Source organism: Ptychodera flava, chromosome 16 (assembly GCF_041260155.1).
Source record: "Ptychodera flava strain L36383 chromosome 16, AS_Pfla_20210202, whole genome shotgun sequence".
Lineage (NCBI taxonomy): Eukaryota > Metazoa > Hemichordata > Enteropneusta > Ptychoderidae > Ptychodera > Ptychodera flava.
In genome coordinates, this window is record NC_091943.1 from 4,985,326 (window position 1) to 5,009,223 (window position 23,898).

The following is a 23,898-nucleotide window of genomic DNA, read 5'->3' on the forward strand; positions in this document are numbered from 1 at the left end:
GTGAAACGCTATAAACACCCAAATATATCTTTCAACATCCATCCATGGTTTGAAGAAGACATATTTGTAAAGTTTTGAAAGGGAACTTTTGCAAAGCCGGCATTCTCACATTTGTTCATTATGGTCAGAAAGCGAGAGAGAATTATTACTTTCATTTTCAAGACAAAGAGTTTTACAACTACATTTTTTGTAGATCCCAGAGGAATACTGGTGTCCTCCTGATATTTTTCATTCACATACACGTTACTTGAGGTTGAAATATCTGGAAAAAATCCATATACATGTATGCTACACTTCACCAATTCTTATTTGGAAGCCCTACAAAAGTTTATTGGAAAGCACTAATTTCACAGGATGCACAGTTGCCAACAAAAAAACATAGGGCCAAAGTCCCTGAAGCTACTATAGACATGGATACAAAATTAAGTATTTCCTGACTGTATGAAATTATCTCACTTAGGTCATCCTAGGGACTTGTAAACCAAATATTAAAGTTGTCTGACCAGCGGTTTTGAAAGAACAAGCAACTCAACAGTTGACAGAGCTCTGCTGTGTTATGTAGAGAATAACCTTTTGTGATACATGTATTGATGAAGAAGGTGGATATCTTTGATTAACATTGTAAGTGAGTTCTGTTGAATAAGTTGAGACTGTACATACTCAGAGAAAGCACACTAAAGAGACAAATGTTTGAAACTTAAGAAGTTCAAGGTCATCAAAAGCATTATAAGGAATCATGTAACTTTCATTGCACTGTTTACACAGATTGCATAATTGCTATAAATAGCACATGAGGAATCTTACAGACCAGCTTTACCATAAAAACCCTATCACTTTGACCACTCTTTTAATTGACCACTCTATTTTTTTCCTCAAAAAGTAATTTTATTTTATCCTTACCAAGTCAACCATAAATGGAAATTAGAACTTTCTCTATCTCTATTGACTATTTTGAGCAACTTCTTTTAAATAACATACAGGGCACAATAAATGACGGTTCAGAATATGTCAAAGTTGGGAATCAGGAAAGTTGCCTTTACATGTTTTAATCCTCCAAGATGGTAAGCATTTCACTATGAACTGTCAAAAAAAGTTGAACTTTCTGATAATTCTACACTAAAATTATTTTGGCTTTGATGATTTCCTAATTAATTCAATTATTTAAAATCATATTAATTATTTTTTTCTGGGTGAATTGATAGGGTTTATACAGTACAAGAAATACATACAATGTAAGTCAAATTTTGACCAGAAATGACAAAAAAATCCTTAAAAATACACATTTGCATATTTCATCACAATTTGAACAAATCTAAGTTGGGTTACCCCGAGGGACCTGTACACCAAATAACAAAGCTGTCTGACCAGCGGTTATGAAGAAGAAGATTTTTTACCAAAAACACCTTTTTTGGCATTAATTTGCCTATTTTCAACAATATCAAAAAATAAAAAAAAAAAGTTTCTCAAAATCATATTTTTAATCTACACAACAAATATCAAATCAGTAAGTACTGCGGTTCTCAAGATATTTGAGTGGACAGACGCCTCACAAACGGACATACATACATACATACATACATACATACATACATACATACATACATACATACATACATACAGACTGACGACGGACGCCGGACGGATACCCATCCCAATAGCTTCTATAGACTATAGTCTATAGTAGCTAAAAATGACTGCAAAAAGCAGAGATAGAATAATTACAATGACGTAACACAAGGAGATTAGAAATATTATCTGGGCATTGTATTTCTGACATGCATATACACACTTTGTGACACAGAAAAGAGAAATACTGAACTGTCTTTCAGTGTGAAAAATGTGGCATACAAATCCTCTTTCTGTCAGATAGCTGCAGTTCACAAGTGACTTACTGAATGTGGCCGACAGTGAGACCGGTGTTGACTACACTTATGTTTCAAACATTTCCTGTGAGTTTCATTTGTTTATCATATATTCAATGCCAGTACAGTACTCTGAAAATGGACGATTGCTTTCACGATATTGACATTACAATTAATATTGTTGCTTGTTTTGAACTGAATTTGTGATATTTTTGGATGAAGCGCCTTGTGCAGAAAACAGGTGCATAAGAAGATTTCTTTTAGCTTTAAGAGGATTGCGATATTTAAAGACTTCATTACAACAGCCAGATAAGAGGATAATCTTACCACTGACTTAACTTCTCCCATCTGATCCCACATTGACGTAAGATCTGAAGAAAACAAACAAAGAAAGAGAGAATGGAATATTTGCAATACCTAGTACAAAGTGTAATACACAGAAACTGTAAGACACATTCCTGGCATATCTGAGAGTTAGAGACATTTCTCTGCACTGATAGCTGCCATTGTCCAGTTCCTTATCCTCTGTGGTTGCATAACTCCCATGATGGGACACACATTTATTTGTTAATTTGGATCACTGAGGTTGTGCACTGTAAACACATAAACCCAATCTAGAACACAATCGTTTTTCTGATGGGAACACTAAGACATTTAAAGCGACAGTCCTCAATTCCTGTCTCTGGCATTAATGTTTGTTGACACTGATTATTTACATGATGTCAGTCTTTTATTCTCCTTTGAAAGTTGTTGCAACTTAATCACTTTGCTCAGAGATTTTCTAAAGCTGATAAAAAAACCTGCCCAACTAGAAATAGCAGTAACTTTTGACAAAAATTTTTGTGCTGGACTTTCTTATTTTTGTCCCTAGAATATAATGAAATGAGAGGTATTAATCTAACCAATACACAATTGTTTTATTGATTAGGTTATTCTTAATACTTCATATTTCAACAATAATATTGTACATTTTATGTCACACAATATTCAATGTTCTTGTTGACAAATAAATATATGTATTAAAGGAATAAAATTATGCATGCAACAATGATATGACTCGTCAAGTACATGTACCTACTGGCTGAGTTACAAAATTCTACACTAGGTAATTTGATTTTATAAACAGAACATAAATAATGAAATATATATCAAGAGTTACCGCTACTGGAGCTATAACAACTTCTTTACAAATGGATGCATGGTTGTGAGCATCCTTCATCTTGTTTGTCAAGTCCAGTATCCATCTATCAATGCATTGCACATTGCAAGTTCTACGGACCAAAAACCCCTGGTTGTAAGACTGAGAAACAGACTGACACTACATGTAGATTATGTTTTGTCAGATTTTAGCTTTGCTTTGCTTTTTTTTTACACAGGCTACACTCTCACTAATATAACCACACTCATAAATGCTGCCCAAAGATTCATCAGTCGGAACAAGAAATGCATCAGTAAAGGCTGACTGTTTGCTGAACTTCTTGCAGTAATTTTTCAATGTACTGTGCACTATCATTCATGCAATTATACCCTGAGGGTATCAATCTGTGTGCCTTGCACTCTAACTACCGTGCAACTCTTTTTCTAGATAGATATGCCATTTCCGTTGTTCCTAAGAATATCACCAAACACTTGACACTATAAAATGGTCACCATGGTAAAGTATAAAGGTCACCATAACAATGTGACACTGTGACGTAAGACTGTTCCCTGATTGATACAGTTGTATATAAACATAGACATATTGTATTGGCACAGTTGTATAGATTACAGTACGTGCGTGTTTTAGTACATTATGTGGGGTACTGAAACATCAGAGAGATCCTAGACTACAAAGGTTTAGTACAGGCCGGCCGCAAGAAATTCTTTCCTATCATTACCCACTCTAACTTTCAAACAAATGATGATGGACTGGAGGACAAGGTACAGTAGCACACGTGTGGTTTCACATGCAAATTCATAAATACATGCTAAGAGTTAGGATTGTTTTGCACCCATCAGAACAGATTACTATGACTTTAAACCACTGAAAATGTTTCTATTAAAATTTTCATGAAACAGAAACTGAAGGTCAAAGGTCACCATTCTTCCTGCCTGGCCTTTTGAAAGCTGGTTTTCTATAAAGACTTCTGATATCACATAAATCACTGTCTAAGAAGTTTGGCATTTTTGAAAGTCAGTTATTCTTGCTAGCTTGACTAGAACACTACAGTATGGTATATCCAACATTTGATTCACTTGTCTCCGACGTTAACCCTTATCCTGCCAAGTTCATCTCTCACTATCGGGTCAAGTTGGATAAAACCAGTGAGGTATAATATATCTGATATAATATTGCATTTTAACCCTTTTCCTGCCAAGTCCATATTTTACCACCAGGTCAAGATGGTTACAATTAATGAAACACAACATATTCAATATGATGTATTTTAACATAATACTGTACATTTGAAGGCTGTTGAAAACATAATACTGTAAAGTTGATTTTTTTTTGGACAAAAGATGCTATAACATACCAAGCCAAGTGGGTGAAAATACGTCATGTTTTGGCTCAATACCGCTTTTTACTGACTTGGCTGATGGGGATGTGACACAGTTATTACTGTCTGGCAGGAAAAGGGTTAACAAAGACTTGAACGCTCAAAATCTCCTGAAAAACATGGATACTGCAAACATGATTTTAACAGCCCTGGCTCACTATGATATACATGCAGAGTAGGTGAAAATTCTTGTAGGTTTTGGTTTAATGCCACTTTTTATGGACTTGGCTAATGACAAGTGATTGGCCTGGCAGGAAAGAGGTTAACGCAACCAGAGACCCAACTAAATCTTTTTCTACAGTCTATGGTATAAGAGAACATAACAAAGTCAGCAAACTCTAAGTACAATAGTAGAGTTGATGACTCTGACTGAATATGAATTGTTTCATTTTTGGTTGAAAAATACCATCATGCCATTTGTTATCAGGTTTAAGACATATAAATTATCAGAGAAAAATCTGGAAGGAAAGTTTGCTCATGCTACATGATGTACAAATAATCATATTCGTCTATTCTTATGTAAAATATTCCATGTACCCGACTACTATTTCTAATACTATAGTAGTGATATATCTTTCTGAAGAAATTAATGTTATGTGACCAAAAAAATATAACCTCATTGATACGAGCTTATTTTTATTCCATAAATCTTTTTATTGGCATATTTAATTTTTTTTATGTATTTTAAAAAGTATACTGAAAATGGATACTCAAAGCAGGACTGTGGTCCGGATGAGAGTTTTTCATAAATGTGTAATTATACATGTATTAGTACCACTATGACAGGAAATAACTCCTTGTATGTGGTAGCCTGCAATATAACCTTCTGCAATTTCTAAGCAAAAAGGAAACCATGTCAATACATTCCGTACATAACTGTATCAGCACTTCCATATCAGACCACAGTCTGTCTGCACTACTAACAGTTACATTACAATGACCAATAAAAGCAAAACGATAGAGTTATGAGGACCTTACAGACATCTCATTCCGTACACAATGGTATCTAACATTTCAGTCAGTCAGCCTCTTTTCCACTATTCTATTATGGGCTCTCAATTGTCACACTGCATTTTATGGACACTGTCCCCATCACTTGTCTGCCGATACAAAAGGATTCCTATGTATAGCTGTCATAGTAGAAGTCAGTGTTTGACACCAGGCATCCAATCACAATATTATTTGTTCAGGAAAATCAGATGGTTGTGTGTGTCACACACTTTATAGTAAATGATAAATTACACCTTACAATGTATGTGCGCTGGTCCATGGTATACAATGAAAGAATGGATAAAATGACATTCCATTGTTTACACCAGAACCAGGCTTCACTAAGCTGTGACTCAGTCCTCAGCTTACACATGAATTTATTATTTGTGTGACAGGGTTGATCAGTAACTTTACATATTTTTCCACCTAAAATTTTGGCTTCTACATGTACATACTCAGTTGAAATTTAATAATTGTTGTAGGAAAAAAATACTGACATTCAAGAATAGAACTTGTCATTCCACTGATGCCGAATTTTATGATGAGAATGGTCTGTCAATCTCAGATAGAGGAACTTTACTTCTCGTGCATGTACGGGAATGTTGTGTATTCAATATTTGGGTCAATCTAAATAACATTATGAGATCAAAGTTCACATAGTGAAATAACTGTAAAATTTCAATGATTACAGATAGAGGTCAACTTTGTTATCATAAATCATGTTATTGTTTGAAATTTGAAATGATACAATTTTATTGACTGATCAACCCCCATGTACGGTTAGTATTACCTTTTCCAAAGGTATAAAGTATATTCTTTGGAAGTAGGAAACACAGACATATTATTGAATCTAAAAACTCAACCAAACAGACAAAGGTTTCATTTCACTTTTTCATTCTGTAATGAGCTACAATTCATACACGCACATCCATTAGTGTTTGCAGTGATTACAAGATGCAGACATGGTGATCTTAGCTAAGACTTACCTTCATATTTATCAAATGGTGAAGGCCCCCTCTGGATCAGCACTGGTTCAGTGACACGACGACCTCGAACTGAACTTGACATGGTTTATCACGCTGTACATGTATAATTCTAAATAAATACAAAAGAAGTAACAAGGGAATAGTGAGTGTATTTAACAATAGTACATATATTATCTAAAATCTAGATACAGTACTACACTGGCATATATTTTTTTCATAATCATTTCCCCTCTTTATAATTCCTATATTTCTACACATTATCATTCTCTACCCAAGATGCACCTAAGGCTTGTTGCATGTCTATTTGTGGATGACGTGACTTGCAAAATATTTCAAATTCAGGTTCAATTGAAGATAAATACAGTACTTCGTGTAATTTTGAAATTTCAAAACTAACCATTGTCCCCTTAAGTACAGACAAATACTTTGACATACAGGACTGTTAATCAAAAGAAAGTTGTGGGACCGAAACTTGATAGACTTTGGGTCTCACTTTCGACTAATGTAAATCCAACTGGTATCGTGTCAAATGTCAAGTCCTGACAGAACAAAGCCTAATGTGAAATATCCAATGAAAATGTATCGGAATGGGTAAATAATTTACAAATCCCATAGCTACTGACTAAAAGAGATCACTAAACCACCCTCAGTTTCCACTTGCCAACCAGTAAACATTAAATACCAGCTGAATAATTAACCAATTAGAGTTAGAACTCAGCGACAGAGACCACCAACCCATCATGAGCTAAGGTAATCCATAAACTGTAGTGCCTTCCCCTCTGCTGTCTGTGCCTTGGGTCTGTAGGATTTACTCATTCCTGATATTCATGTACATTTGGTTTCAAAAGTCTAAAATTCTAAGACTGGGCTCTCCATGAGGGGCTTTTAAAGGGGTGGGCCTCCCCTACAAATTTTGGGAAAGTTTATTTATACATTCTCAAACGAATTCATTTGCATGACAAAAGAATATGCACATTTTGTGTCATTTGTATGTAAATCCATCCATTTCCTCAAGTTGTAGAGGAAAACATTGCAACATCATGGAAAAATTCTTGTATAATGTGTTATGACAGATTCACTTACATGTAGTCTCGATACTAGACCGTATAGTCTTGTGCATAGACTATGAAAATAAACATGCACGTTTCCTTAGATGAAGACAAGATTGACAAATTTCAATTTTCTGTGGAAGCAGAGGGATTCACTGAAAGTATACAAAGTGGTTACAAGTATGTAAAACATGACCTGCAATGCTGAGCTTACTGTACAGTTATCCAAACAATGGTCTAGCCATACATTTATGTCTTGGAATTCTGTCCACACTACTCCGCAACAACAATACGTGCTTTGTTTTGGGAATCATTGTAAAAACCCTGACTGTGCGTGGCAAGGATCTCACCTTGGAGCCCATTAGTCTAGGAAAACAGTCTACTTAACCATACTCTAGACGCTGTTTATGAGGCATTTTGTTCTTTCTTTCCAATGTTTTATCAGACATTTACTTAAAATTTAAACACTTCATCATGCACATGTATGCAATGAAAAGCATTGCCAACAGAGCAAGGTATTTGAAAGTAACTGACTGAGTAGCAGTGAATTATCCCCACTGTGTTTTCTTGTGCCTAGTTAAGTATTTAATCACACACAGAACTACAGGCAAATGAAAACAAATGAAATCGTCACTGCCTTTTAGTATTCACAGATCAACAAGAAATACAGCGATATGCAAAGATTCACTTGCAGGTATATAAAAACAATGATACTGCATGCTGGATACACATATTTGTTATATTCGCAAGATGTATGTTTGGCCTTTTGACAAACACCATTTTGACATAATTTTGGTATAGAACAAGCACCTTCATTTCTGGACTTGAAACACAAAATACTGTTATTATTAATAATATTTCTATATAAGTTACAGACAGCTATTTGCCTTTAATATAGCATACGGTACACACAAAATGTTTTAGCAATGTAAGTTCAACGATATCAATATACCGGCATACAAGTACATATAAATTACTTGTATACACACATACATAATAACTGGGTTCCCAATAATACTGGGAACCCAGTACTACCATTTCTGTTGTCCCTAACGTGGTTGCAAGAGGTATCACACCTATCAGACTGGGGAACCAGGGTAACTGATCTGCCATACTTGACAAAAGCACTGATAAATTGCATGTGGTATGGTATGAACCCTCCTTACTATGCATAATTGAACAAATTATCAGATGACCTATACCATCTAACATTCCGCAAGCAACTTCCACTGATAGTACCTGCCCGTCCATAGCTCATTCAACTTTGCATACTTTAAATGTATACTCTGAAGTTATGTACAGTATAAACAATGATACAACTCTATCAATGTGTGTTTTCAGGGGTTAAGTCATCATAACAATTCTGTGTTTTGGTAAGGGCCGGTAGGAAATATTTTCAGGTTCCCCAGTCAGGCATTCCCCTTGATATATCACAATGCAATCCTACTAGACAATAACAGAAATGTCACCGGGGTTCATAAATCATTTACCTGTGTACCTCAATCATAGCAAAACAGTGATATTACATTTATAGTGGACTAAACAGGAAGTAGCAAAATTAAATTAATTGTGGTGCTGTAGTTGATTATTCTTTTCAGTAACAGTACGCTGGTGAATTTTACCAGGGTTCCCAGGGCAAGCAAATGGAGGTATTACCAAGGTTTCTAGATCAATTTACCTGAGTTGACCTTGGTGTACCAATTCCAGGCCAAACATGTACTGTAACATGTAGGAGAGTTGAAGTAATAGTGTACATGTAGTTTGTGACTTATTTGCCTCTATTACCTAAGTGTTCACTAAATCGACTGAACACAGTGAGGGCCTTGACGTCTCATGAAAGATTACTTCACAAAGACACCATGCACTCTTGAACTATACAGAATAATTTTGAAACTGATGAATATGAAGTCAAATTATTGCTTTGACTTGTAATACACAAACTAGTGACGGTGATGACCCAGTGCCGGTTAGCTACATGTATTGATATGTAGATAGCATATCCAAAATGCTGCAGCGAACAGAAAGTGAAAATAAATTTGCATGCCAATACTACCAGCTACTCTAAATGGTTTTAGTAAAAGCCTCTTTGTGATGAGAAGAGTCAATCAACACATCAAATTGTAGCATAGTTTACAAGGGTGTGTGTGAATAAATAAATAACAAATGTATATATATATATATATATATATATATATATATATATATATATATATATATATATATATATATCACACACACACACACATATATATATATATATATATATATATATATACACACACACATATATATATATATATATATATATATATATATATATATATATATATATATATATATATATATATATATATATATATATATATATATATATATCCCCAATGTATTCAGATGTCCTAATGGGAAATTACAATCCTCAATGCAAAAAATAGTGCATTATAAACAAAAACTACTTCACGCGCAAAGTAATATCTGTTACTTAAGTTTCATGCATCTTGCAATCTTCAGACAGATCTGTTTGAGATTGCAAGATGCATGAAACTTAAGTAACAGATATTTACGTCATACTATAATCGAAATAATTTTTGTTTTTTATTAGTATCCATAGATAGATAGTTAATTAAATAAGTACATCTTTTAAACACAATTACAACATGATGATACAAATGTAAATTACGTTTCTGATCTACCACTTTATGGAATGAAATGTTTTTAGTTTCTACTTATTTAAGATAAAAAATTTATTCAGACAACAAAATTATTTGAAATTTTACAAAACTAACATCATCTTGGCATCTGTAACTCTATGCAGTGACAGCAACTTGACTTTTTTATTTAAAAGTAGCAAACAATTACTATCACTGACCAACAATAAAGGAATAGTGATTGTAATTGTAGTCATTACATGTAACAGTGCAGTTTATTGACATGTCCGTTTCACAAGTTAACATAATATTTTTGTATGAAATTCCAACAAACCCCTTCTATAAGAATTTTACCTTTTAATTGCATTTTATGCCTTCTGCAGATAGCAACGTTGCCTGTCCGCTCCATAAACATTCATGACACCATGAATCAATATAACGACCACCTTCAGCATTATTATAAGGACATGTTAGGGCATGTATAGTCCCAGGTCTCAAATTGTGGCGCAATGTCACACCTTTAATTCAAGTAAATTCCTATACAACTGCACGACAAAAAATCAACACGGTTTTGGAACTCGCCTTAAAGCAAACTCACTTAAAGTACTGATGTTGCTCGTTTGCAAAATTAACGCGTTGAAATAAAATTATTCGTATGTAAACAAACCGCACGATCGCGTCTGCTTTTGCGCGCCAACTTTGAGATGTTCGCGCTTTTCGAAATAAAGCAATTCCTTGAACGATCACTATAATCATGAAAAAGTCAAAAACGTTGAATGTAATCGTTCCTCAGAGTGAGGGAAGCTTAGAAGGAATTCCACGAAATGACTAACTCTCCACTAACGTCACGGCATTCCCGGCGCGATTCACAATTCAATCACTGTACATGTATTTGTCGGCATTCAATTCTCCACACGCACAATCACATCGGCTTGTTTTTTAAACAGCTGAACGAAGTGGGGTTAACGGACAATAGTGATCGTGTGCAAGGCGACTTTATACTTCAACAAACTTGAAGTGTCAATGTAAAGCATTCTATACTTACCGATTCCCCAACTGACATGTCATGCGGCAGCACAGACTAATTTCAAACTGTCTGGGCGGCCATTTTCAAACGTTGTCACCCACAGTTGAAATAAAATATTCGAGATCATGAAAAACATGAGAAGTGAATCGTTAAAATAAGGGTTGAACTTACCTTAAATATAAATACAAAACGGACAACGCATCGAAGGTGCACAAGTATCCCTCTATTAATGTATGTTTTGCGTCTAAATCGGAGAAAAACAACAGTACTCTAGCACATCCGCCATATTGGGAAACTACGTTTCACTTGTGTTAATTCTTTCCTCAAATCAGGCCCCACCTGCGATGACTTGATTACTTGAGGAAAGAACACACCAACATCGGACCAGGAACCTATGGCAGACAACGTTCGCTTGTCTCGATCACTTTTATAACCTTATGCTACATGGTACGAAAAGAAGTCTTGACGTTTTATATCTAGCAGTCGTCGCTAAAATCAAGTAATGAATGAATGTTGACCAAGACCGGTACATTTTTACGTACGTGAATCTTAATTTTAGGAAACATTGGAAATTCAACTGAAAGAAGAACAAACTTGATGCATCATTGCAATGGGGGAGCGAAGGAGCTTCCACGACCGACTTCATATACTGAAAACTTGCTTTCTGGTAGTTTTAATGCTGTCAGATAGTGTTTGCGCGGCAGAGCCATTCACATTTGGGACAATAGCTGCAGCCGCAATGGCTGGTATCTATACAGCTGGTCAGAGACTGTGGTGTAGTTTTGGTGAATGTTGTAACACGAATTGGGCTCAAGCTAATGTAACAGGTGAGGGGAACCGTTGCAGTGACTTTGGGGAATATTAAATATCATGTTTTATTATATTATAGCTAGTCAATACAATGAATTTTATGACATCATACCCTCAGATTATTTCTATAATGTATCCGATTATTGTGGCACCAGATGTTACATCCACAAATTCACTGGTATTGCCAAAATTATAAAATAGCAATAATCATATCATCGAGGTAGGAAGAGCCTTCTCTTCTTCCTCCATGATGGTATATCCAGGCAATATACACCCCTAATCCCCACATTTGCACCAGATACTGAGATTAATCTGATGCTCAGTGAAGGACTGAAGACATCACCATTGAAATGTTTTGCACACACAGGTAACACCACTAGGGTTTGTTATGACAGCATCATAAGATTGATATGGCAAAGCCTTTGTGTTTAAGCAATAATGTACCCTTCCCGGTCCATAATGGATGAAAGTAAACATTGCACGACATTATGTACAAGTACAAAGTTTGCGTGAGTCTATTGTATGAACCAGGAGGGGGTACATTATTGCATAGACAGTAGAGGGGGAAAGACCTCTCCAGGAGGGGGTACATTATTGCATAGTCAGTAGAGGGGGAAAGACCTCTCCAGGAGGGGGTACATTATTGCATAGACAGTAGAGATGGAAGACCTCTTAGAGGTCTTCCCCTCTTAGAGGTCTTCCCCCCTCTACTGTCTCTGCAATAATGTACCCTCTCCTGGCCCATATAATAGACTCATGCAAACTTCGCACTTGTACATACGTGGCAGAAACATGGTCATTGTGTCATCATGAGAAGGAAGTAAGTTACATCGATGTAAGATAAATATTATCATGTAATGTCACGGTGTCAAAGTTGTACACATCTTCAATTTAGAGTTGCCAGTTAACAAGATGCAAAGCTGACAGAAATCATAGTTTTATGGATTTCTTGTTTTACACATAGTAACTTGCTAGCTGGACAGTCTGCCCAATCTATTGATAGTAAATATAGTGCATTCTTACACAGAGTTTGAGCACTGAGTACATGATCAATAGAACAGACAGACTGCCCAGCACATCTATACAGTGGTTACAGCAACTTTTTCAGTAAATGTCATCACCACCCAATGGTAGGATTTTCTGGGATGTTTCTCGTGAAATTCCTTAAAATTTACTCAAATTGGAAATGTGAACAGCATTCCTACTTCAGATCATTATCAAATCATCTCTCAAACCTTTGATGATTTACTTAGATAGCTTTCATTTCATGGCTTTATCACATCAGCAGACATGCATGCATCAGTATATAACTTACTGTGTTCATAATAGAAATTCAAAAGTATGATCTTGCATTGGATTTTTCTGTGGTTCTTTAAGAGTTTCCATGTTCTCGCCTTTTGAACAGCTCTAAAAACTGTCATGCAAGAAAGAGTCTATGGACAGCATCTGGTGGAAGAGGTTGTACTCAACACAATACAAGGTCATGTGAGAAATCCAAATCCAGCCAAGGCTTTGGTATTGTCGTTTCACGGCTGGACTGGGGGTGGCAAGAATTATGTTAGCAGGTTAATTGCAGAAAGCCTGTTCAAGGCTGGGATGGACAGTAACTATGTTCATCTGTTTGTTGCGACATTGCATTTTCCTCACAAATCACATCTTGAAGAGTACAAGGTAAGTAAACAGTGCCCTCACAGGTCAAAAGTGGCATTTGTGTAATTTGTTCAATATTAAATTCATGGAAGATATCAATACAATTACATTAATTAAATTTAGTTTTTAATGTGATCATGACATACTGTTTAGCCTTTCACAAGCTCAAAATCTTATCAGTACTCTATATGACTAGCACATTTTATTGACGTTTCTGTTCTTCTATTTACAAGTCCTTTGATGCAGTACAAATCACCACCATAGTGGGGTTTTTTTCGGTATTTCTTCTCACAGATGCAACTCAGAGAATGGATAACGACGAATGTCACTAAATGTGGCTGGCAATTGTTTATTTTTGATGAAATGGACAAAATGCAATCAGGAATGATTGATGTTATCAAGCCATTCTTAGACCACTACCCTGAAATTCGAGGAGTTGATTACAGAAAGAGTATCTACATCTTCCTAAGGTCAGTGACAATTTCCCACCTTCACTAATGCTATGTTTACTCTCGAATCCATTGAGATTCATACAAGTCAGTTGTCAATCTGTGACTGTAAGCCATATTTCTAATGCATGGTATTCACATATCCTACCGTACTATACATGACTCTGTATGCCGATATTGGATGACACATTACCAAGCTGTTTTGATCTGACTGCTGTGCAAGTATAATTTCTATTACACTTTGGGTTTACAAACAATCATGTACTCTCTTGGAAAATACAACCATGTGCTATGTATAAAAATCTTTCTATCGGTGTTATTTATGCTTTTGTGATTCCTGGTTTCAGCAACACTGGGGGCAATGACATCTCCATGAAAACATATGAACACTGGGAGGCAGGCAAGAAAAGGGAAGATATTACAGTCAAAGAGATGGACGAACTCCTGCAGGTCCATGCTTTTAATGAACAAGGTAAAATTTCTTATTGTGTTATATTCTCTGATAGAGTTGTAGACATCTAGGCACTGGTTGCCTTTATTTTGTCTGAACTTAAAAAAATTGGCTGGATCAACCAAGGCAAGACTTTCACCCCGTGTATAACATTTTTTGCTCACGTGTTGACACAAGTGGGCATATGTCGCAGCGATGTCTGTCTGTCTGTCTGTCTGTCTGTCTGTCTGTCTGTGTACTCAATTCCAATATCTCAAAAACGGCTCATCAGATCAGAATCAAATCTGGTACATAGATTCAGTTTGCAAATGGCAAGAACTGATTAGTTTTCAGTGGGTGTGGCTTGCTTACTTTTTGCTCATTTGCATAATTAATGATTTTAGAAAAAACTGATATATATTGACAACGACTGCACACAATTTCAAGAGATTCGCTACAAATGTTGATCACACCAAGATATATCTGCTTTGAAAGATAATATTAAAGGGGTGACCTGAAAGATAATTACTAATTTGCATGTTTAATGAAATTTCCTAATTAGGAGTATATATCTGGATTTACTTGATCAAAATTGACAAAACTTGGTATGCATATTGAAGATACTATGATTTAATGTTATTGAAAGTCATTAAGCATTTTACTTCATCCAAATCCTAATTTGCATATTTAATGACCTTTTGAAATTAAGGCTATATATTTGAAGTTACATGACCAAAATTGATGAAACTTGCTTTGTACATTAAAGATACTATGATAGAATATGATTAAATGTCATTAAGCATTTTTACATCAGCCAATTCCTAATTTGCATATTTTATGAACTTTCCTAATTTGGGGTATTTATCTGAATTGACGAGACCAAAGTTGATGAAACTGGCTATGTACATTAAAGATACTATAATAGAACATTATTGAAAGTCATTAAGCATTTGAAGTTTAGCCAATTCTATATTTGCATATTTAATGAACTTTCATAATCAGGGATATTTATCTGTATTGACAAGACCAAAGTTGACGAAATTTGCTATGTACATTAAAGATACTATGATACGACATTATTGAAAGTCATTAAGCATTTTTACTTCATGCAGCTCCTAATTTGCATATTAAATGCATTTTTGAAATTAGGGATATATATTTGAATTTACATGACCAAATTAATGAAACTTGCTACGTACATTAAAGATACTATTATGTAGGCTAACTTTATTGAAAGGCATTAAGAATTTTTGCTTCAGCCAATTCCTAATATGTGTATTTAATGAACTTTCCTAATTAGGGATACATACTTGGATTTATTTGATCAAAATTGGCATAACATGCTATGTACATTGATGATTATACCAGGTTATATCAATATTGGAAGTCATTTCGCATTTAAGTTTTCATGTCAGCTAATTTATAGTTTGCATATCTAATGAGCTTTCAAAGTTTGGAATATATAGTGTGAAGGACTTGACCAAAGGCAATTGCACTTGCTATATAAAGTGGTGATACACAACAATGACAGCAGTCAAAGAAATTAATATTTTTTTCAGCTAATTACATATTTCAATACTTAATGACCTATAGAGTTAATCTGTGGTGAATTATGTTCATTATGTTGATCATAATACTTTCAATGAAGTTGCAAACATGTGGCAAAGGTTCAAATTTACACATACATGTAACTGCAATATATAATGAAACACGTGAGCATTTACAGTTCATATCTGGTTCTTATATTTAGCTAACGTTCACAAATGTGAGCTAATGTTTTAGCAATGTCTGTCTGTGTGTCGTTGATATCTCAAAAGCAGCGTATGAGATTGACCTTAATTGGGCACACTGTTGCAGTTGTAAAGTTGCCAGAACTGATTAGGTTGTGGTTTGTGTGTCTTGCACAATAATGAATGAATCAAATCAGAAAATTCTGCTACCATGTAAGTCTATGAGAATGCCATCTTGCTGTGAAGCTAAATTGTGGAAAAAGAAAGAATAATGAGGGCGCTATACATCACAATTTACGCTTGAGTTGTTGTTGTGCCAGTCTGTGAGCATGATTATCAAGAACACCGCATCAGGTCACAATCAAATTTGGTGCCTGGATTTCATTTGGTTATAGCAAAAAATAATGTTTTTGGTTCATTTGGCAATGCTATTTATTATTTGTTTCATGACAATGACAGCACTCATTTGCATACTTCAGGAACTATCACAAGTATGGCATAGTCCCTCTAGCCACATGGTTGGGGGAAGTGATATGAAAAGGTATATATGAATCTGGATACACTCAACCAAAGTTGAAGAAAATTGCCCTATAAATTGAAGATACAATGCTATATCAGAAGTGAAAGTTATTAGTCCCCACGGACACCGTCCGGGGGGACTTATAGGTTTGGTCATGTCCGTGCGTGTGTGCGTGCGTGCGTGCGTGCGTGCGTCCGTCCGTCCGTCCGTGCGTCCGTCCGTTCACGCAGATATCTCAGAGATGCCTGAAGCGATTTCATTCAAACTTGGTACAAGGATTACTTCATATGTCATACAGATGCACGTCGATTTGTTTTGTGATACGATCCAATATGGCTGCCAGGCGGCCATTTTATTACAATTTTTAGCTCCCATAGCCATATGTATATATGGCAATGGAAGCTATTCTTATAGGCTAGGAAAATGTCTGTATGTATGTATGTCTGTATGTCTGTATGTCTGTCCGTCAACATCAAAAACTCCAAAACCGCTGTACATTTCATCTTGATATTTGGTGTGTACATGGATGATGGGCTGTAGATGAGATTTTGTTCAAATGAAGTTGTCATTGCCAAAAATATGCAAATTAAGTGAAAAAATGTAAAAACAGTCAAAATTGAAAAAACTCAATAACCACTGAGCAGATTACATGAAAAATTAGCATGTAAGTACTTTGGGCTGACATGAAATGATTGTGCGCATCTTGGGTCAGTATCTTGGACTTGCTATTTTCATGAATTTTTTTGTAATTTTCTCCCATTTTTGGTCAAAAAAATCTCCTGCTCTGAAACCACCAGTCTGATTGATTTGAAACTTGGTATGGAAGTGCATAGGAGTGACCTTTCCCAAATTTGGGCAAATCGTGGTGAAATTTGCATATTTTTAGTTTACACGTCCATAGACTCCCATGTATAAGGCAGATCTCCATAGACTCCCATGTATAAGGCCACAAAAAATAAAAATTTAGTTTCTCATCGTATTCATATTGCAAAAAGGATGCAGTGACACAATTTTTAGTCCCCACGGATGAAGTCCAGTGAGCTTATAGATTGGGTCATATCCGTCTGTTCGTCCATCCGTGAGTCCATCCGTTCACGCAGATATCTCGGATATTTTGACAAAATGTCATGTGACCTTGATGACCTTTGATCTCAAATATACATATTTGTCCATAACTCAGTAACCACAAGGGCTACCACCCTTCATATATGGTATGATGGGACAGCTTATGACGCCACATATTGTACCTAATTAATTATGCACATATCTAATTTTGAGCGAGCCAATAGAGCTAGAGGTCTGATTTTTGGTATATAGGGATAACTTAGCAAAACAATTTTTTTGACAAAATGTCACGTGACCTCGGTGACCTTTGACCTCAAATATACATATTTGTCCATAACTCAGTAACCACAAGTGCTACAGCCTTCATGTATGGTATGATGGGACAGCTTATGACGCCACATATTGTACCTCATTAATTATGTGCATATCTAATTTTGAGCGAGCCAATAGAGCTAGAGGTCTAATTTTTGGTATATAGGGATAACTTAGCAAAACAATTTTTTTGACAAAATGTCACGTGACCTCGGTGACCTTTGACATCAAATATTCATATTTGTCCATAACTCAGTACCCACAAGTGCTACAGCCTTCATGTATGGTATGATGGGACAGCTTATGACGCCACATATTGTACCTCATTACTTATGCGCATATCTAATTTTGAGGGAGCCAATAGAGCTAGAGGTCTGATTTTTGGTATATAGGGATAACTCAGCAATACAATTTTTTTGACAAAATGTCACGTGACCTCTGTGACCTTTGACCTCAAATATACATATTTGTCCATAACTCAGTAACCACAAGTGCTACAGCCTTCATGTATGGTATGATGGGACACCTTATGACGCCACATATTGTACCTCATTAATTATGCGCATATCTAATTTTGAGCGAGCCAATAGAGCTAGAGGTCTGATTTTTTGTATATAGGGATAACTATAGGAGAGAAATTTTTTGACTAAATGTCATGTGACCTCGATGACCTTTTACCTAAAATATATGTTTATGTCAATAAATAAGTAACCACAAGTGCTATGTCCTTTGTATTTAGTAGGATGGGAGACCTTATGACAACACACGCTTTACCTCATTAATTATGTACACATGTAATTCTGGGCAAGCGAATAGAGCTAGAGATCTGATTTTTTGGCATATAGGGATTAATTAGCAATATAATTTTTTTTTTCAAAACGTCATGTGACCTCGATGACCTTTGACCTTGATTATACATATATATGCATATCTCAGTAACCACAAGTTCTATACCCTCCAATTTTGATAGGATATTAGACCTTAAGATGTCACATCTTGTACCTCATTTATAATGCACATATGTATTTCTTGGCTGGCCAATACTGCTAGAGGTCTGATCTTTTTTCCCGATTTAGAACCATAACTTAGACATGCCTCATGTGTTTCAAATTGGGAACAACGACATAGACCTATGTTCCCATAGATCTCAACATATACACTCCAGTGATACTTCTTAATGACCACATTTTCCTGCCCCATCAAGACTAATACTCCTATTACAAGTGGGGACTATGTCATTGTAAATGACTTGTTGATTTAATGGTTGTATCACAGTATTCGATATATCTAATTCTGTATTTTTTTCATGTTATATTCTGAATAATTACATTAAACATATTTCACTGTCTCCAGTACATTTCATTTAAGTATTTTCACTTCATGCACTTTATCCCTTTCACACATGTTCAAATATCTGACCAGAGAACAAACACTAAATAGTCCAGGATGGGAGCTACAGTGTCATTGACGCTATTTTTCATGTACAGAGCCATAATTCAGGCATGTTTCAACTGATTTTATTCAAAGTTGGTACAAGGACATTGACCTATGTCATACATATGCACATCAATTTGTTTTGTGATTCGATCCAATATGGCTGCCAGGCGGCCATTTTATTACGATTTTTTCATGTACAGAGCCATAACTCAGGCATGTTTCTACAGATTTTATTCAAAGTTGGTACAAGGATATTGACCAATGTCATAGCTATGCACATCAATTTGTTTTGTGATACGATCCAATATGGCCGCCAGGCGGCCATTTTGTTACGATTGTTTCATGTACAGAGCCATAACTCAGGCATATCTCAACCAATTTCATTCAAAATTGGTACAAGGACATTGACCTATGTCATACATATGCACATTGATTTGTTTTGTGATACGATCCAATATGGCTGCCAGCAGGTGGCCATTTTATTACGATTTTTTCATGTACAGAGCCATAACTCAGGCATGTTTCTACAGATTTTATTCAAAGTTGGTACAAGGACATTGACCAATGTCATAGCTATACACATCAATTTGTTTTGTGATACGATCCAATATGGCTGCCATGCGGCCATTTTTTTACGATTTTTTCATGTACAGAGCCATAACTCAGGCATATCTCAACCAATTTTATTCAAACTTGGTACAAGGACATTGACCTATGTCATACATATGCACATTGATTTGTTTTGTGATTCGATCCAATATGACCACCATGTGGCCATTTTATTACGATTTTTTCATCTCCTGAACTACAACTCAGACATGTATCAAGCGAATTTATTCAAAAGTATTTTTATCACAGACCTAATGAAGAGGACTCTATCCTCTCTGAGGACCTGTAATCAAAGCACCCATTAACAAGTGGGGACTGTGTCATCAACGATGACTTGTTTAGTATTTAATGTCAGCACATTAGTATTTTGCATACGTAACAAACTTTAATTATCACAATCATCAGGATATAAAATTGCAAGAATTAGACGAAAGGAGATGAACATTGTGAATTACTTGGTCATTGGCTTTGAGTATCACATACAGCAAAAAGCGGTATCCTGGAGTTATTTGTTTTGTTTTTATGGTTCTTTCCCCATCAGGTGGTCTGTGGCACAGTGACTTGATAGAGAAACATCTTATATCCTTCTTTGTTCCATTCCTACCATTGGAAAGATCTCATGTCAAGAAATGCATTAAAGACGACATGCGGTCTAAAGGGTATAGGACTGATCCAGACATAATCGATAAAATAGCAAATGAACTTCAGTACTCTCCACAAGATTCACCAGTGTTTTCAAAATCCGGATGTAAAAGAGTGTCAGAGAAGGTCAACTTTGTAATGTTTGACTTTTTCAACACAGAACTTTAACTGTCATACCTTTCTTCAGCCTATGTATCTACATTCAAGTGAATGGACCAGTCTTGCCATGTAGAGCAAGTATTTAGTACCAGGCATGTAAAAGACTTGATACTTTGCATCAGTCTGACCCATCAGAGGCTGCTATCATCAATGGAGAAAATAGAATTCATATACTTTACAGCAACAAACCACACCCAGCAGCAGTAAATCACGAGATTTTGAGAAGTTCACAACTTATATGCACAAGAGATAACAAATGCATCTATGAAGTGAACTGATCAAAAACGTGACATACCATCGCTGGGGATGGTTTATTTCTATTATATCATAACACTACATTGAAATTCTGGTGATGATCATCAAAACAGGCTTTTTGCTTTTGCTGAGAGCTCGGGCATGTGCCAACCGTGCTATATTGCAAATATAGCACAGTTATTTTCACATCTTGACCAATCAGACTACTGTATTTGTGCCATCAATATACTGGTATGATATAATTGCTAGTATTTATTGTCCAAGCATCCTCTGCAAGTGTTTTTCTTCCTCTAAAGCTGTTCAAGTTTTTTAAAAGGGGCATCTTTGTGAATCATGAGCTCTCCTGAAGTTTTGAGACCAGCTGGACCACTCAGATCGACAATAGCAATACATTTTTAATTTCTCAGACCGTGCAAACAAAAATGCATATATGAATATGATATTCAAAAATTACGAGATATTGTAAACTACCTGCTATACGTGATGCTTGGTTAGACAAAACAGAAAATGATTCAATGATATTGATTTCTTATTAAATTAACTTGAGAGGTAATTCAAGTATAAACTTTACATTCATGCAATACTTTGACAGGATTTCTAGATAGGTTTTACTGCATCAATATCTTGTATGGTCATGGACCCTAGGGTCTACGGTACAGTATATAACCAATAATAAGTAGCATTTCCAGAGAAAATCTCTGATTGGACAAGTATACTTTTGTTGAGTGCACCATTCCATCTACAGGACATCAACAGTATTTTGCGATTGAGACAGTACACAAAATTTTGTTGTTGTTAAATGCAAAGTCTAGAAATCAACAAACATTCCCATTAATTTGCTTCAGTGATGCACGTTTCAATCAGGAACTAGCAAGACACAGCTTGGCAAAATTTTGAACACTGGATACCAGACAAGGTCTTTGAATCAGAAGATCAATTCCTTTCTGTGATTATTACGTGTACCCAGTTCAAGTTTAAAGTTTATTTTAGTACCTATATCTAGGCCAATGTTTGCAGTGAAATTATGGAATAATTTTGAAGTCTTCAGAGTGATATTTGGGCAGATGTATTCATTAATTTTTGTAAGAGTATAATTTATAAGGCATGTCTAAGCATGTCTTTTATTTGCAAAATGAAGAAAATTTATGCTTTTGGGGGCTATCACGGCAATAAGATTGCATGTTGTATAGATTTTGTAAAATAAAGCATATAAATCCAAAGTTGTGAGTTGTTGCATGTGTTTTTGTTGTGATTGCCATCATTTTGTCACAAGGCAAATTTAATAAAATGCTTTGTTGCAACATCAAATTTATACAAAACTTACCATACCACAGAGTTACAAAATAAACACAGAAATGAAACACAATGTGAAAATATCTACCCATTTTTCTCTTGATTTCTTTTTCAGGATACAGAAAAGAGCTATTTTTGATTTGCACTTTAAATGGAGTGTTTGATTTTCTTCATTTTGCATGAAAATACTGTAAGTTAATGGCAAACAAAGGCGTATGAACTGTACCTTACATACCTTTTCTTTCTGCTGTGCAATTTCTTTTAACTGCAACACTCACAAATTTATTCCAGGTGGCTTTTCCCAGATGATTCAAATATGAAAGGCAAATTTTTGCATGACAACCAACCTCTGCTGTCACATTTTTGACGTCGCTATGAGCGACGCTTAGTTTCTTATCTAATAGGTGTACATGTGTTATCCAGCATCCGTCACCTTTTAACATTGAAATCTCCTTCTTCAAAACAGCCTGTCCAATTCCTGTAATATATTGAGTACCGGTACCTAGGTATGACCTTAATTTTGCTATTTTTAGGCAAAAATCTTTTTAAAAACTGGTCCGACAGCTTTTAATATTTGGCATACAGGTCCCTAGGGATGACATTATTCAGCTTTGTTCAAATTGTGATGAAATATGCAAATTTGTAATTTAAAGGCAATTGTTATCATCTTTAATCAAAAAATATTTAAATATCTTTCGAAAGATTTTCTGGTCAGACAGCTTTGATGTTTGGGATGTTGGTCCAACCTATTTCAGATTTGTTCAAATCATGGAGAAAAAAGCAAATTTGTTTTATGGCAATTTTTGTCATTTTTGGTCAAAACTTTTTTCAGCAAAACCTCTTATCTGATAGTTTTGATATGTGGTATACAGGTTATTAGGGGTAATCAAAATGTGAAATATTCAAATGATGATGAAATGTACTGTATTTTGGGGATTTTTTGCCATTTTGGTCAATTTTTTCTCAAGAACAACTTGTCTGATAGCTTTGATATTTGGCAGACACGTTACTAGGAATGATCTTAATGTGATATGTTCAAATGAATCTTCAATTGTGTATTTTTGCGGCTATCTTTGCCATTTTCGGTCAGACTGTCCTGCAGTGAGCTGTCAAAGATTTCTACCACAGACAGCATGAAGCACTGTTTGCTTCATGCACCTGTTGTATGATCTACCATGTTGTTTTTTTGATGCTATGTAAGTTGAATTTCTGAGTAAAACACTAATGTTTTCAAAAAATTACGCCAGTACAAGCTACTCCATGAGCTTCAAATTGATCCCCCATAAGTGGTACACCAAAAATAGCATTCAAAAAGTCAGAGAGTCCAATTATCCCTCCCCAAGTTGCATTCCACACTAACTTCACAAAGTTTTAGTGCAGCCATCAACAGTGGAAAGCTATGGGCCAGTAGTCTTTTCTCAAATCTCTCTGTATTTCAGAA

General features: G+C 35.4%; 2 protein-coding genes across 7 annotated transcripts in view; one reads left to right on the top strand and one right to left on the bottom strand.

The window, feature by feature from the left end:
• LOC139152590 (centrosome-associated protein 350-like) overlaps window positions 1–11,399 on the bottom strand; it is a 50,062-nt gene extending 38,663 nt beyond the window's left edge. For all 5 annotated transcript variants that reach the window (XM_070725830.1, XM_070725829.1, XM_070725827.1 and 2 more), the window contains exons 1-3: window positions 11,268–11,399; window positions 6,376–6,484; window positions 2,190–2,233 (exon numbers count right to left, since the gene is read on the bottom strand). In XM_070725830.1, coding sequence (XP_070581931.1) covers window positions 2,190–2,233; window positions 6,376–6,457 — 126 coding nt within the window. In that variant the 5' untranslated portion in view covers window positions 6,458–6,484; window positions 11,268–11,399. The remainder of the gene's footprint in view (window positions 1–2,189; window positions 2,234–6,375; window positions 6,485–11,267) is intronic.
• Window positions 11,400–11,451: 52 nt separating this feature from the next.
• On the top strand, window positions 11,452–22,384 carry LOC139152591 (torsin-1A-like). 2 transcript variants are annotated; one of them, XM_070725831.1, is made up of 5 exons: window positions 11,452–11,923; window positions 13,312–13,577; window positions 13,851–14,026; window positions 14,353–14,477; window positions 20,650–22,384. In XM_070725831.1, exons 1-5 carry the CDS (start codon window positions 11,707–11,709, stop codon window positions 20,916–20,918), a joined length of 1,053 nt encoding a protein of 350 aa, XP_070581932.1. In that variant the 5' UTR covers window positions 11,452–11,706; the 3' UTR covers window positions 20,919–22,384. The 2 variants fall into 2 exon arrangements, with proteins under 2 accessions (XP_070581932.1, XP_070581933.1); XM_070725832.1 differs by having other exon boundaries at window positions 11,472–11,634.
• The last annotated feature ends 1,514 nt before the right edge of the window (window positions 22,385–23,898 follow it).

Bases quoted from the DNA above. Each gene is read 5' to 3' on its own strand.
- LOC139152591 (XM_070725831.1), top strand. From the start codon at position 11,707: ATGGGGGAGCGAAGGAGCTTCCACGACCGACTTCATATACTGAAAACT. The intron at 11,924-13,311 runs GTGAGGGGAACC...CCTTTTGAACAG, and splicing joins GGCTCAAGCTAATGTAACAG to CTCTAAAAACTGTCATGCAA. The intron at 13,578-13,850 runs GTAAGTAAACAG...TTCTTCTCACAG, and splicing joins CACATCTTGAAGAGTACAAG to ATGCAACTCAGAGAATGGAT.